The sequence below is a fragment of the Grampus griseus genome (assembly GCF_964374135.1).
Source record: "Grampus griseus genome assembly, chromosome: X".
In the NCBI taxonomy this organism is placed as follows: domain Eukaryota; kingdom Metazoa; phylum Chordata; class Mammalia; order Artiodactyla; family Delphinidae; genus Grampus; species Grampus griseus.
In genome coordinates this window covers 57101514-57115183 of record NC_138999.1, presented here as the reverse complement: position 1 = coordinate 57115183, position 13670 = coordinate 57101514, and the positions used below count along the sequence as shown (strand labels likewise).

At 37.7% G+C, this 13670-nt stretch overlaps 1 protein-coding gene across 1 annotated transcript in view; it reads left to right on the top strand.

Moving 5' to 3' along the window:
- Window positions 1–13670, top strand: part of OPHN1 (oligophrenin 1) — a 606425-nt gene that overhangs the window by 232905 nt on the left and 359850 nt on the right. Inside the window, exon 4 of the mRNA XM_082681995.1 lies at window positions 9542–9603. Coding sequence (XP_082538121.1) covers window positions 9542–9603 — 62 coding nt within the window. The remainder of the gene's footprint in view (window positions 1–9541; window positions 9604–13670) is intronic.

Sequence of the window (13670 nt, the reverse complement as noted above, 5' to 3'; positions counted from 1 at the left end):
GTGTTGTTGTAAGGACTAAATCTTTAAGAAGGTAAATGTAGAGTGCCAACGCATAGTAGATAATAAACATTATCCCTTCTCCCCCATTGCAAATTTCTGCTTTTCTAGTGTCAGTTCTGCCACTTATTGGAAAGGTGACTGAACAAGTCACTTCTTCCTCCTTGGACTTCAATTTATTCATATATAGATAAGCTAAATATTCTTTTGTACTCTTTCAAACTCTAATAACTACTATTTAGAAGTCCCTAACATTTTACCAAAAATAGGAAATATATTCTCAAATGGTATATGAAAGAGAAGATACTGAAAGCCTAGAAAAACAAATGCATTCATATTAATATTTTAAATCAAAAATAATTTTTTCTTCCTAAGAGACCTTGACAACAAATCCAGCATTCCTATTACCAAGGAAGCTAAGTTCACGATCAATGCAGGTCATCCGACAATAGCATTTCTTAATTCTGAGGATTAAGTTGCTGCACACACTTAGGAAAGTCACTGTTGCAAACACGGCAAATTAAAAGCTCAAACTCAGCATAAAGAAGAAAAATACCCTAATCAGAAAGAATAAATAGGAAAAGATGAAAATATTCACTGATCTCCTGTCTCCAAATAATTTATGCTACAAAAGGAGTCAGAGATATATTTTTGTTATTCTGGCACTTTTCCGGGGAAGATCAGTTTGCCTCTAAAGGAAATGTCACAAATGCATATAATATTGGAACATTTAAATGAAAAGTTTGACTTCTTGAAATGTAATTGTGTCAAGCCCTTTGACTCAGGGTTTAATCCTCACAATAAATTTGTTAGGAACATGTAATTATCCCTAATTTGAATAGGAGAAAACTAAGGCTCAGAAGAGACTAAGCAACATGTTCAAGGTCACACAGAAAATAAATGGCAGAACTAGTTTTCAAATTCAGATCCATCTTGCTGGCAGAGCTAAGGTCTTGCCACTCACACTGCCCACACCTCCAGGTAGAGGTAAACAAAGAATAGGTTACTAAATAGCATCTGAAATAGATGATCAAACAGAGATGGCAAGAGCTGCTACTACTGGAATCTAGGCTTTAAAAATGAATCAGCCTTCATTATTCATGAGGAAAAAACCCTCAAAATTCAACAATACTAAGGATGGATCTCAGTGAGCTTTGGCTAAATGATTACATTATTTTATAAATTGAGATATTATTCACACATAAAATGCACGATTTAAAAGTGTGCAACTCAGTGGCTTTTTTTTTTTTATACACAGAAAACTTCCCATTATTCCCTGTTCAGTGGGAGTTCAACTTGGAGGTCCATTAGCCTCTGAGAACCCATGAGCCTATGACTACTCCATATATACATACACGAATAAACCCTTAGTCTCCTCCATTCACCCTCTGATCTTGGCGTCTTCTCTTTGATTTTTGTTTCGTTTTTACATCTTTATTGGAGTATAATTGCTTTACAATGGTCTGTTAGTTTCTGCTTTATAACAAAGTGAATCAGTTATACATATACATATGTTCCCATATCTCTTCCCTCTTGCGTCTCCATCCCTCCCACACTCCCTATCCCACCCATCTAGGTGGTCACAAAGCACCGAGCTGATCTCCCTGTGCTATGCGGCTACTTCCCACTAGCTATCTATTTTACGTTTGGTAGTGTATATATGTCCATGCCACTCTCTCGCTTTGTCACAGCTTACCCTTGCTGCTCCCCATATCCTTAAGTCCGTTCTCTAGTAGGTCTGTGTCTTTATTCCTGTTTTACCATTAGGTTCTTCATGACTCTTTTTCCCTTAAAATCCATACATATGTGTTAGCATACGGTATTTGATTTTCTCTTTCTGACTTACTTCACTCTGTATGACAAACTGTAGGTCCATCAAACTCATTACAAATAGCTCAATTTCATTTCTCTTTATGGCTGAGTAATGTTCCATTGTATATATGTGCCACATCTTCTTTATCCATTCATCCGATAATGGACACATAGGTTGTTTCCATCTCTGGGCTATTGTAAACAGAGCTGCAATGAACATTTTGATACATGACTCTTCATGAATTACGGTTTTCTGAGGGTATATGCCCAGTAGTGGGATTGCTGGGTCATATGGTAGTTCAATTTGTAGTTTTTCAAGGAGTCTCCATACTGTTCTCCATAGTGGCTGTACCAGTTCACATTCCCACCAGCAGTACAAGAGTGTACCCTTTTCTCCACACCCTCTCCAGCATTTATTGTTTCTAGATTTTTTGATGATGGCCATTCTGACTGGTGTGAGATGATATCTCATTGTAGTTTTGATTTGCATTTCTCTAATAATTAATGATGTTGAGCATTCTTTCATGTGTTTGTTGTCAGTCTGTATATCTTCTTTGGAGAAATGTCCATTTAGGTCTTCTTCCCATTTTTGGATTGGGTTGATTGTTTTTTTCTTATTGAGTTGCATGAGTTGCTAATAAATTTTGGGGATTAGTCCTTTCACAGTTGCTTCATTTTCAAATATTTTCTCCCATTCTGAGGGTTTCCTTTTGGTCTTGTTTATGGTTTCCTTTGCTGTGCAAAAGCTTTGAAGTTTCTTTAGGTCCCATTTGTTTATTTTTGTTTTTATTTCCATTTCTCTAGGAGGTGGGTCAAAAAGGATCTTGCTGTGATTTATGTCAGAGTGTTCTGCCTATGTTTTCCTCTAAGAGTTTGATAGTCTCTGGGCTTACATTGAGGTCTTTAATCAATTTTGAGCTTATTTTTGCATATGGTGTAAGGGAGTGATCTAATTGCATACTTTTACATGTACCTGTCCAGTTTTCCCAGCACCAATTATTGAAGAGGCTGTCCTTTCTCCACTGTACATTCCTGCCTCCTTTATCAAAGATAAGGTGACCATATGTGCATGGGTTTATCTCTGGGCTTTCTATCCCGTTCCATTGAGCTACCTTTCTGTTTCTGTGCCAGTACCATACTGTCTTGATTACTGTAGCTTTGTAATATAGTCTGAAGTCAGGGAGCCTGATTCCTCCAACTCCATTTTTCGTTTTCAAGATTTCTTTGGCTATTCAGGGTCTTTTGTGTTTCCATACAAATCGTGAAATTCTTTGTTCTAGTTCTGTGAAAAATGCCAGTGGTAGTTTGATTGGGATTGCATTGATTCTGTAGAAGATTGCTTTGGATAGTAGAGTCATTTACACAATGTTGATTCTTCCAATCCAAGAATAAGGTATATCTCTCCATCTATTTGTGTCATCTTTAATTTTTTTCATCAGTGTCTTATAATTTTCTGCATACAGGTCTTTTGTCTCCTTAAGTAGGTTTATTCCTAGATATTTTATTCTTTTTGTTACATTGGTAAAAGGGAGTGTTTTCTTGCTTTCACTTTCAGATTTTTCATCATTAGTGTATAGGAATGCCAGATATTTCTGTGCATTAATTCTGTATCCTGCTACTTTACCAAATTCATTGATTAACTCTAGTAGTTTTCTGGTAGCACCTTTAGGATTCTCTATGTATAGTATCATGTCATCTGCAAACAGTGACAGATTTACTTCTTCTTTTCCGATTTGGATTCTTTTATTTTCCTTTTCTTCTCTGATTACTGTGGCTAAAACTTCCAAAACTATGTTGAATAAGAGTGGTGAGAGTGGGCAACCTTGTCTTGTTCCTGATCTTAGTGGAAATGCTTTCAGTTTTTCACCACTGAGGACGATGTTGGCTGTGGGTTTGTTATATATGACCTTTATTATGTTGAGGAAAGTTCCCTCTATGCCTGCTTTCTGCAGGGTTTTTATCATAAATGGGTGTTGAATTTTGTCGAAAGCTTTTGCTGCATCTACTGAGATGATCATATGGTTTTTCTCCTTCAATTTGTTAATATGGTGTATCACGTTGATTGATTTATGTATATTGAAGACTCTTTGCATTCCCGGAATAAACCCCACTTGATCATGGTGTATGATCCTTTTAATGTGCTGTTGGATTCTGTTTGCTAGTATTTTGTTGAGGATTTTTTCATCTACGTTCATCAGTGATATTGGCCTGTAGTTTTCTTTCTTTGTGACATCCTTGTCTGGTTTTGTTATCAGGGTGATGGTGGCCTTGTAGAATGAGTTTGCGAGTGTTCCTCTGCTATATTTTGGAAGAGTTTTAGAAGGATAGGTGTTAGCTCTTCTCTAAATGTTTGATAGAATTCGCCTGTGAAGCCATCTGGTCCTGGGCTTTTGTTTGTTGGAAGACTTTTAATCACAGTTTCAGTTTCAGTGCTTGTGATTGGTCTGTTCATATGTTCTCTTTCTTCCTGATTCAGTCTTGGCAGGTTGTGTATTTCTAAGAATTTGTCAATTTCTTCCAGGTTGCCCATTTTATTGGCATAGAGTTGCTTGTAGTAATCTCTCATGATCTTTTGTATTTTTGCAGTGTCAGTTGTTACTTCATTTTCATTTCTAATTCTGTTGAGTTGTGTCTTCTCCCTTTTTTTCTTGATGAGTCTGGGTAATGGTTTATCAGTTTTATTTATCTTCTCAAAGAACCAGATTTTAATTTTATTGATCTTTGCTATCATTTCTTTCATTTCTTTTTCATTTATTTCTGATATGATTTCTTTCCTTCTGCTCCTTTTTGGGTTTTTTTGGTCTTCTTTCTCTAATTGCGTTAGGTGCAAGTTTAGGTAGTTTATTCGAGATGTTTCCTGTTTATTTAGTTCGAATTGTACTGTTATAAACTTCCCTCTTAGAACTGCTTTTGCTGCATCCCATAGGTTTTGGGTCGTTGTGTCTCCATTGTCATTTGTTTCTAGGTATTTTGTGATTTCCTCTTTGAGTTCTTCAGTGATATCTTCGTTATTAAGTAGTGTATTGTTTAGCCTCCATGTGTTTGTATTTTTTACAGATCTTTTCCTGTAATTGATACCTAGTCTCATAGCATTGTGGTCAGAAAAGATACTTGATAAAATTTCAATTTTCTTAAATTTACCAAGCCTTGATTTGTGACCCAAGATATGATCTATCCTAGAGAATGTTCCATGAGCACTTGAGAAAAATGTGTATTCTGTTGTTTTTGGATGGAATGTCCTATAAATATCAATTAAGTCCACCGTGTTTAATGTATCATTTAAAGCTTGGGTTTCCTTATTTATTTTCATTTCGGATGATCTGTCCATTGGTGAAAGTGGGGTGTAAAAGTCCCCTACTATGTGTGTGTTACTGTCCATTTTCTCTTTTATGGCTTATAGTATTTGCCTTATGTACTGAGGTGCTCCTATGTTGGGTGCATAAATATTTACAATTGTTATATCTTCTTCTTGGATCGATCCCTTGATCATTATGTAGTGTCCTTCTTTGTCTATTTTAATAGTCTTTATTTTAAAGTCTATTTTGTCTGATATGAGAATTGCTACTCCAGCTCTCTTTTGGTTTCCATTTGAGTGGAATATCTTTTTCCATCCCCTTACTTTCAGTCTGTATGTGTCTCTAGGTCTGAAGTGGATCTGTTGTAGACAGCATATACCTGGACTTGTTTTTGTATCCATTCAGGCATTCTGTGTCTTTTGGTGGGAGCATTTAGTTCGTTTACATTTAAGGTAATTATCGATATGTATGTCTGTATTCCCGTTTTCTTAATTGCTTTGGGTTCGTTATTTTAGATCTTTTCCTTCTCTTGTGTTTCTTGCCTAGAAAAGTTCCTTTAGCATTTGTTGTAAAGCTGGTTTGGTGGTGCCGAACTCTCGCAGCTTTTGCTTGTCTGTGAAGATTTTAATGTCTCTATCAAATCTGAATGAGATCCTTGCTGGGTAGAATACTCTTGGTTGCAGGTTTTTCTCCTTCATCACTTTAAATATGTCCTGCCACTCCCTTCTGACTTGCAGAGTTTCTGCTGAAAGATCAGCTGTTAGCCTTATGGAGATTCCCTTGTGTGTTATGTTTCCCTTGCTGTTTTTAATATGTTTTCTTCGTATTTAATTTTTGACAGTTTGATTAGTATGTGTCTTTGCATATTTCTCCTTGGATTTATCCTGTATGAGACTCTCTCTGCTTCCTGGATTTGATTAACTATTTCTTTTCCCATATTAGGGAAGTTTTCAACTATAATCTCTTCAAATATTTTCTCAGTCCCTTTCGTTTTCTCTTCTTCTTCTGGGAGCCCTATAATTCGAATGTTGGTGCGTTTAGTGTTGTCCCAGAGGTCTCTGAGACTGTCCTCAGTTCTTTTCATTCTTTTTTCTTTATTCTTCTCTGCAGTAGTTATTTCCACTATTTTATCTTCCAGGTCACTTATCCGTTCTTCTGCCTCAGTTATTCTGTGATTGATCCCATCTAGAGTATTTTTAATTTCATTTATTGTGTTGTTCATCGTTGCTTGTTTCATCTTTAGTTCTTCTAGATCCTTGTTAAATGTTTCTTGCATTTTGTCTATTCTATTTCCAGGATTTTGCATCATCTTTGCTATCATTATTCTGAATTCTTTTTCCGGTAGACTGCCTATTTCCTCTTCATTTGTTACGTCTGGTGTGTTTTTATCTTGCTCCTTCATCTGCTGTATGTTTTTCTGTCTTCTCATTTTGCTTATCTTACTGTGTTTGGGGTCTCCTTTTTACAGGCTGCAGGTTCATTATTCCCATTGTTTCTGGTGTCTGTCCTCAGTGGATAAAGTTGGTTCAGTGGATTGTGTAGGCTTCTTGGTGGAGGGGAGTAGTGCCTGTGTTCTGGTGGATGCGGGTGGATCTTGTCTTTCTGGTGGGCAGGTAAACATGTTGTGTTTTGGGGTGTCTGTGGACTTATTATGTTTATAGGCTGCCTCTCTGTTAATGGGTGGTTTGTGTTCCTGTGTTGCTAGTTGTTTGGCATAGGGTGTCCAGCACTGTAGCTTGCTGGTCGTTGAGTGAAGCTGGGTGCTGGTGTTGAGATGGAGATCTCTGGGAGATTTTTGCCGTTTGATATTATGTGGAGCTGGGAGGTCTCTTGTGGACCAGTGTCCTGAAGTTGGCTCTCCCACCTCAGAGGCACAGCACTGACTCCTGGCTGCAGCACCAAGAGCCTTTCATCCATATGGCTCAGAATGAAAGGGAGAAAAAGTAGAAAGAAAGAAAGAAAGAAAGAGAGAAAGAGAGAAAGAGAGAGAGAGAGAGAGAGAATGAGAAAAAGAAAGAAAGAAAGAAAGAAGGGAGGAAGGGAGTGGGGGAGGGAGGGAGTGGGGGAGGGAGGGAGGAAGGAAGCAAGGAAGAAAGGAAAGAAAGAAAGAAGATAAAGTAAGATAAAATAAAATAAAGTTATTAAAATAAAAAGTAATTATTAAGAAAAATAATTTTTTAAAAGAAAGAAAAAACAAATAAACAAAATAACTCAAGAAACTAAAAACAAACAAACAAACAAAAAACGGACTGATAGAACCCTAGGACAAATGGTCGAAGCAAAACTATACTGAAAAAATCTCACACAGAAGCATACACATAGACACTCACAAAAATAGGAAAAGGGGAAAAAGTAATAAGTCTTGATCTCAATGTCCACCTCCTCAATTTGGGATGATTCGTTGTCTATTCATATATTCCACAGATGCAGGCTACATCAAGTTGATTGTGGAGCTTTAATCCACTGCTTCTGAGGCTGCTGGCAGAGATTTCCCTTTCTCTTTTTTGTTCTCACAGCTCCCGGGGCTCAGCTTTGGATTTGGCCCCGCCTCTGCGTGTAGATTGTCGGAGGGCGTCTGTTCTTCTCTCAGAGAGGACGGGGTTAAAGGAGCCGCTGCTTCGGGGACTCTGGCTCAGTCAGGCCACGGGGAGGGAGGGGTATGGCGTGCGGGGCGAGCCCACGGCGGCAGAGGCTAGCGTGACGTTTCAGCAGCCTGAGGGGCACCATGCGTTCTCCCGGGGAAGTTGTCCCTGGATCACGGGACCCTGGCAGTGGCGGGCTGCACAGGCTCCCACGAAGGGGTGTGTGTATTGTGACCTGTGCTTGCACACAGGCTTCTTGTTGGCGGCAGCAGCAGGCTTAGCGTCTCATGCCCATCTCTGGGGTCCGTGCTTTTAGCCGCGGCTCATGCCTGTCTCTGGAGCTCCTTTAAGCAGTGCTCTTAATCCCTCTCCTTGCGCACCAGGAAACAAAGAGGGAAGAAGTCTCTTGCCTCTTTGGCCGGTCCAGACTTTTCCCTGGACTCCCTCCCGGCTATCCGTGGTGCACTAACCCCTTGCAGGCTGTGTTCACGCCGCCAACCCCAGTCCTCTCCCTGCGCTTGACTGAAGCCCGAGCCTCAACTCTCAATCCTGCCTGCCCCGGCGGTTGAGTAGACCTGCCTCTCGGGCTGGTGAGTGCCGGTCGGCACCGATCCTCTGTGCGGGAATCTCTCCGCTTTGTCCTCCGCACCCCTGTTGCTGTGGTCTCCACCGCGGCTCCGAAGCTTCCCCCTCCGCCACCTGCCGTCTCCGCCCGTGAAGGGGCTTCCTAGTTAGTGTGGAAACCTTTCCTCCTTCACAGCTCCCTCCCACTGGTGCAGCTCCCGTCCCTATCCTTTTGTCTCTGTTTATTCTTTTTTCTTTTGCCCTACCCAGGTACGTGGGGACTTTCTTGCCTTTTTGGAGGTCTGAGGTCTTCTACCAGCATTCAGTAGGTGTTCTGTAGGAGTTGTTCCACGTGTAGATGTATTTCTGGTGTATCTGTGGGGAGGAAGGCGATCTCCGTGTCTTACTCTTCCTCCATCTTCCCCTCCAGCCTTAACTCAGTGGCTTTTAGTATATTCACAGAGTTGTGCAAGCATCGCTGCAATACAATTCCAGATCATTTTCACACCCTCAAAAGAAACCACAAATCCATTAGCATCAGTCCCTATTCCCACCTTCCCCCTACATTCAGTGAACCAGTGATTTACTTCTTGTCTCTCTGGATTTGCCTAGTCTAGACATTTCATTTAAACAAAATCATACAATATGTGGCTTTTTGTGACTGGCTTCTTTCACTGAGCATAATGTTTTTGAAGTTATTCTATGTTGTATTGAGTATCCATCCTTTGTTTCTTTTCGTTGCCACACATTGTTCCATTGAATAGCTGTATCAGAACTGTTTAACCATTCAGCAATTGAAGAACACTTCCATTCTTTCCATTTACTGGCTATTACGAATAATGCAGTCAACAACATTTGTATATAATTGTTTGTTTGTATATGTTTTCAGTTCTTTTAGCAATATACCTAGGCATGGAATTGCTGAATCATGTGGTAACTCTATGTTTAACATTTTTTTAATCTTACGCTCATTTTTTTTTTTTTACTGTTTGCCAAAATCCCCTTAAACTTATACCGTGTTATATGTTGATTATATCTCAGTACAACTGGAGCAAAAAAAATTGGGGTAGGAACATTAGCAAAATAAAAACAAAAACAAAAGAAGAAAAAGGAAATAACTATGCACCAGGTACTGAACTCCTTCTTCTGTTGTCCTTAGATTTGACACCTTCCTCTAGTGGTCATATCATCTTGGGGCACTGGTCTCTACCTCTTTTCCCATAGATTTCTGCCCACTTGCCTATCAGGTACCATGATTAATTTGGTTTATCTTTTATTCTGTCATTTCAGCTGAATCCTTCAAGGAATTTGCCGAATTGCTCAACGAAGTAGAAAACGAGAGGATGATGATGGTAGGTCAATCACACTGGGCCTAGAACCAAGATCATCTCTGATCTTGGGAAGTTTTCTTGTCCTCATTGGTTGGAGTGACACTATGTTGTTTCAGTTTCTGTCTCATCATTACCTGGGTACTGTAAAGACAGGGAATTGATCTGGTTATTCTATCTCAAGTTCCCATCCTGAGAGTTTAGCATTAGGTAGAGGGAAATTAGTCTATTCATTTCAGTGAGATAAGATTTCAGAGGACATTAAATTCGACTGTCGAACATGTTGACAAAAATTGTGGTCTTTAGTGTTCTTAAACAAATTATCTATTTATGTGCTTATGTGCTTTTAGAAGTAATAATGTGGGCTTTATTTATGACATATGATTGTTTTATTTAAATCTATGTGAAAACTTTTTTTCCTTACATTTAAAGTCTAATTTATTAATATTAATAGACTTTAATATTTAGAGCAGTTTTCATTTTACAGAAAAGTTGAGTGGAAAGTGCAGAGAGATTTCATATACAGTTGCCCTTTGAACGTCACAGATTTGATCTGTGTGTGTCCACTTATATGTGGGTGCTTTTCAATGAATACTACAGTACTACATGATCCGAGTTCAGTTGAATCTATTGTTGTGGAACCTCAGATACTGGAAGACTGACTGTAAAGTTATATGCAGACTTTTGACTGCACAGTGTGTGTGGGGGGTCAGTTCCCTTGACCCTTGCACCGTTCAAGGGTAAACTGTACTCCCTTTCTTTCCCCTCTCCTCCCCATACAGTTTCCTCTATTATCATCTTGCATGTGTGGTACATTTGTTTCAGTTAATGAACCAACATCAATGCAATATTATTAAGTCCATAGTTACATTAGGGTTCACTCTTTATTGAATATTTTATGAGTTTTGACAAATGCTTAATGACATATATTCACCATCAAAGTTTCATCATAAAGAATATTTTCATTGCCCTAAAAATCCCCTGTGATTCCCCCTTCCTTCTCTGATATCCAAATCCCTGGCAAACACTTATCTTTTTACTGTGTTTTGCCTCTTCTAGAATATCATACAGTTGGAGTCATACAGTATATAGCCTTTTCAGATTGGCTCCTTTGACTTAGTAATATGCGTTTAAAGTTCCTCTATGTCTTTTCATGGCTTGAAAGCTCATTTCTTTTTGTCATTGAATAATATATATGCATATATTATAACCTATATTCCATCATATGGATGTACCACGGTTTGTTCATCCCTACACCCATTGAAGGATATCTTGCTTACTCCCAAGTTTTGGCAATTATGAAAAACCTACCATACACATTTGTGTGCAGATTTTTGTGTGGATGTAAATTTTCAACTCTTTTGATTAATTTCCAAGGAATCCAATTGCTAGATTGTGTGATATGTCTAGATTTGTAAGAAACTGCCAAACTGTCTTCCAAAGTGACTACCATTTTGCATTCTCACCAGCTTTGAATGAGAGTTATTGTTGCTCCACATGCTCACCAGCATTTGATGTTGGCTGTGTTTTGGATTTTACCCATTTTAATATGTGCATGTAATGGTATATCTTTGCTGTTGTAATTTGTGTTTTCCTGATGACATTTGATTTGGAACATCTTTCCATATGCTTATTTGCCACCTGTAGATCATCTTTGGTGAGGTGTCTGTTCAGGTCTTTTGCCTATTTTTTAATTGGTTTGTTTGTTTTCTTATTGTTCAGTTTTAAGATATCTTTGTATATTTTGGATGCCAGTCCTTTATCAGAAATGTGCATTGCAAAAAAATTTCCAGTCTGTGGCTTATCTTTTCATTTTCTTAACAATGTCTTTTGTGGAGCAGAATTTTTAAATTTTAATGAAGTCCAGCTTATCAGTTCTTTCACAGATCATGCTTTTGGGGTTGTATCTAAAAAATCAGTGCCAAACCAAAGGTCATTTAGATTTTCTCATATGTTATCTTCTAGGAGTTTTATAATTCTATGTTATACCTTTAGGTCTATGACCCCTTTTGAGCTAATTCTTGAGAAAGTGTAAGAATTGTCTCTAGATTCCTTTTTTTTTTTCCATGGGGAAGTCTGGTTGTTTCATCACCATTTCTGAAAAGACTGTCCTTTTTCCATTGAATTACCTTTGCTTCTTTGGCAAAGACCAATGGACTATATTTGTGTGGATCTATATCTGGACTCTCTATTCTGTTCCATTGATCTGTTTGTCTATTTTTTCAGCAATATCACAGGATTTTTTTTACAAAATTTAAAAAAATATTGAAGTATAGTTGATTTAAATATTGTGTTAGTTTCAGGTATAACAGTAAAGTGATTCATATATATATGTATATATATTCAAATTATTTTCCATTATCAGGTATTACAAGAAGTTGAATATAGCTCCCTGTGCTATACAGTAAATCCTTGTTGCTTATCTATTATATATATAGTAGCTTGTATCTGTTAATCCTATATTCCTAATTTATCCCTCCTCCCCTCCCATTCCCCTTTGGTTACTGTAAGTTTATTTTCTATGTCTGTGAGTCTGTTTCTGTTTTGTATATAGATTCATTTGTCTTATTTTTTAGCTTCCACATGTAAGTGATATCATATGATATTTGTCTTTCTCTGTCTGACTTACTTCACTTAGTATGATAATCTCTAGGTTCATCCCTGTTGCTGCAAATGGCAATATTCCATTCTTTTTTATGGCTGAGTAATATTCCATTATGTGTATGTTTATATATAAATATATATGTATGTGTATATTGATATGTGTGTGTATATATATATATATGTGTGTGTGTGTGTGTGTGTGTGTGTGTATGTATGTATCACATCTTCCTAAGCCAATCATCTGTTGATGGGCACTTGGGTTGTTTCCATGTCTTGGCTATTGTAAATAGTGCCACTGTGAAACTTGGGGTGCATGTATCTCTTCAACTTAAAGTTTTAATTTTTTTCTGGATATATGCACAGGAGTGTGATTGCTGGATCATATGGTAGCTCTATTTTTAGTTTTTTAAGGAGCCTTCATACTGTTTTCCATGGTCACTGCACCAATTTACATTCCCACCAACAGTGTGTGAGGGTTCCCTTTTCTCCTCATCTTCTCCAGCATTTATTATTTGTAGATTTTTTAATGATGGCCATTCTGACCAGTGTGAGGTGATACCTCATTGTGGTTTTGATTTGCATTTCTCTAATAATTTGTGATGTTGAGCATCTCTTCTTGTGACTGTTGGCCATCTGTATGTCTCTGGAGAAATGTCTATTTAGGTCTTTTGTTCAGTTTTTAATTTTCTTTTGGTATTAAGTTGTATGAGCTGTTTGTATAGTTTGGATGTTAACTCCTTGTTGATCACATTGTTTGCAAATATTCTCTCCTATTCCGTAGGTTGTCTTTTCATTTTGCCAATGGTTTCCTTTGCTGTGCAAAAACTTTTAAGTTTCATTAGATCCCATTTGTTTATTTTTGCTTTTATTTCTTTTGCTTTGGGAGATTGATCTAAGAAAATATCACTATGATTCATGTCCGAGAATGTTTTGCCTATGTTCTCATCTGGAAATTTTATGGTGCCATGTCATATTTAGGTCTTTAAAACACTTTGTGTTTATTTTTGTATATGGTGTGAGGGAGTGTTCTAATTTAATTGATTTACATAGCTGTCCAGCTTTCCCAACACCACTTGTTGAAGAGACTGTATTTTCTCCATTGTATATTCTTGCATACTTTGTCATAGATTAATTGACCATATGTCTGTGGATTTATTTCTGGGCTCTCTGTTCTTTTCCATTGATATATGTATCTGCTTTTGTGCCAATACCATGCTGCTTTGATTACTGTAGGTTTGTAATGTTGTCTGAAGTCTGGATGGTTTATACCTCCAGCTTTGTTCTTTTTCCTCAGGATTGCTTTGGCAATTCTAGGTCTTTTGTGGGTCCATATAAATTTTAGGATTATTTGTTCTTGTTCTGTGAAAAATGTTATGGACCAATACCACACTATCTTGATTACTGTAACTTTGTAGTAAGTCTTGAAGTAGGATATGAACTTCAGAACCTGTTTATCAATATCCGCAAAACAAATTGCTGGAATTTTG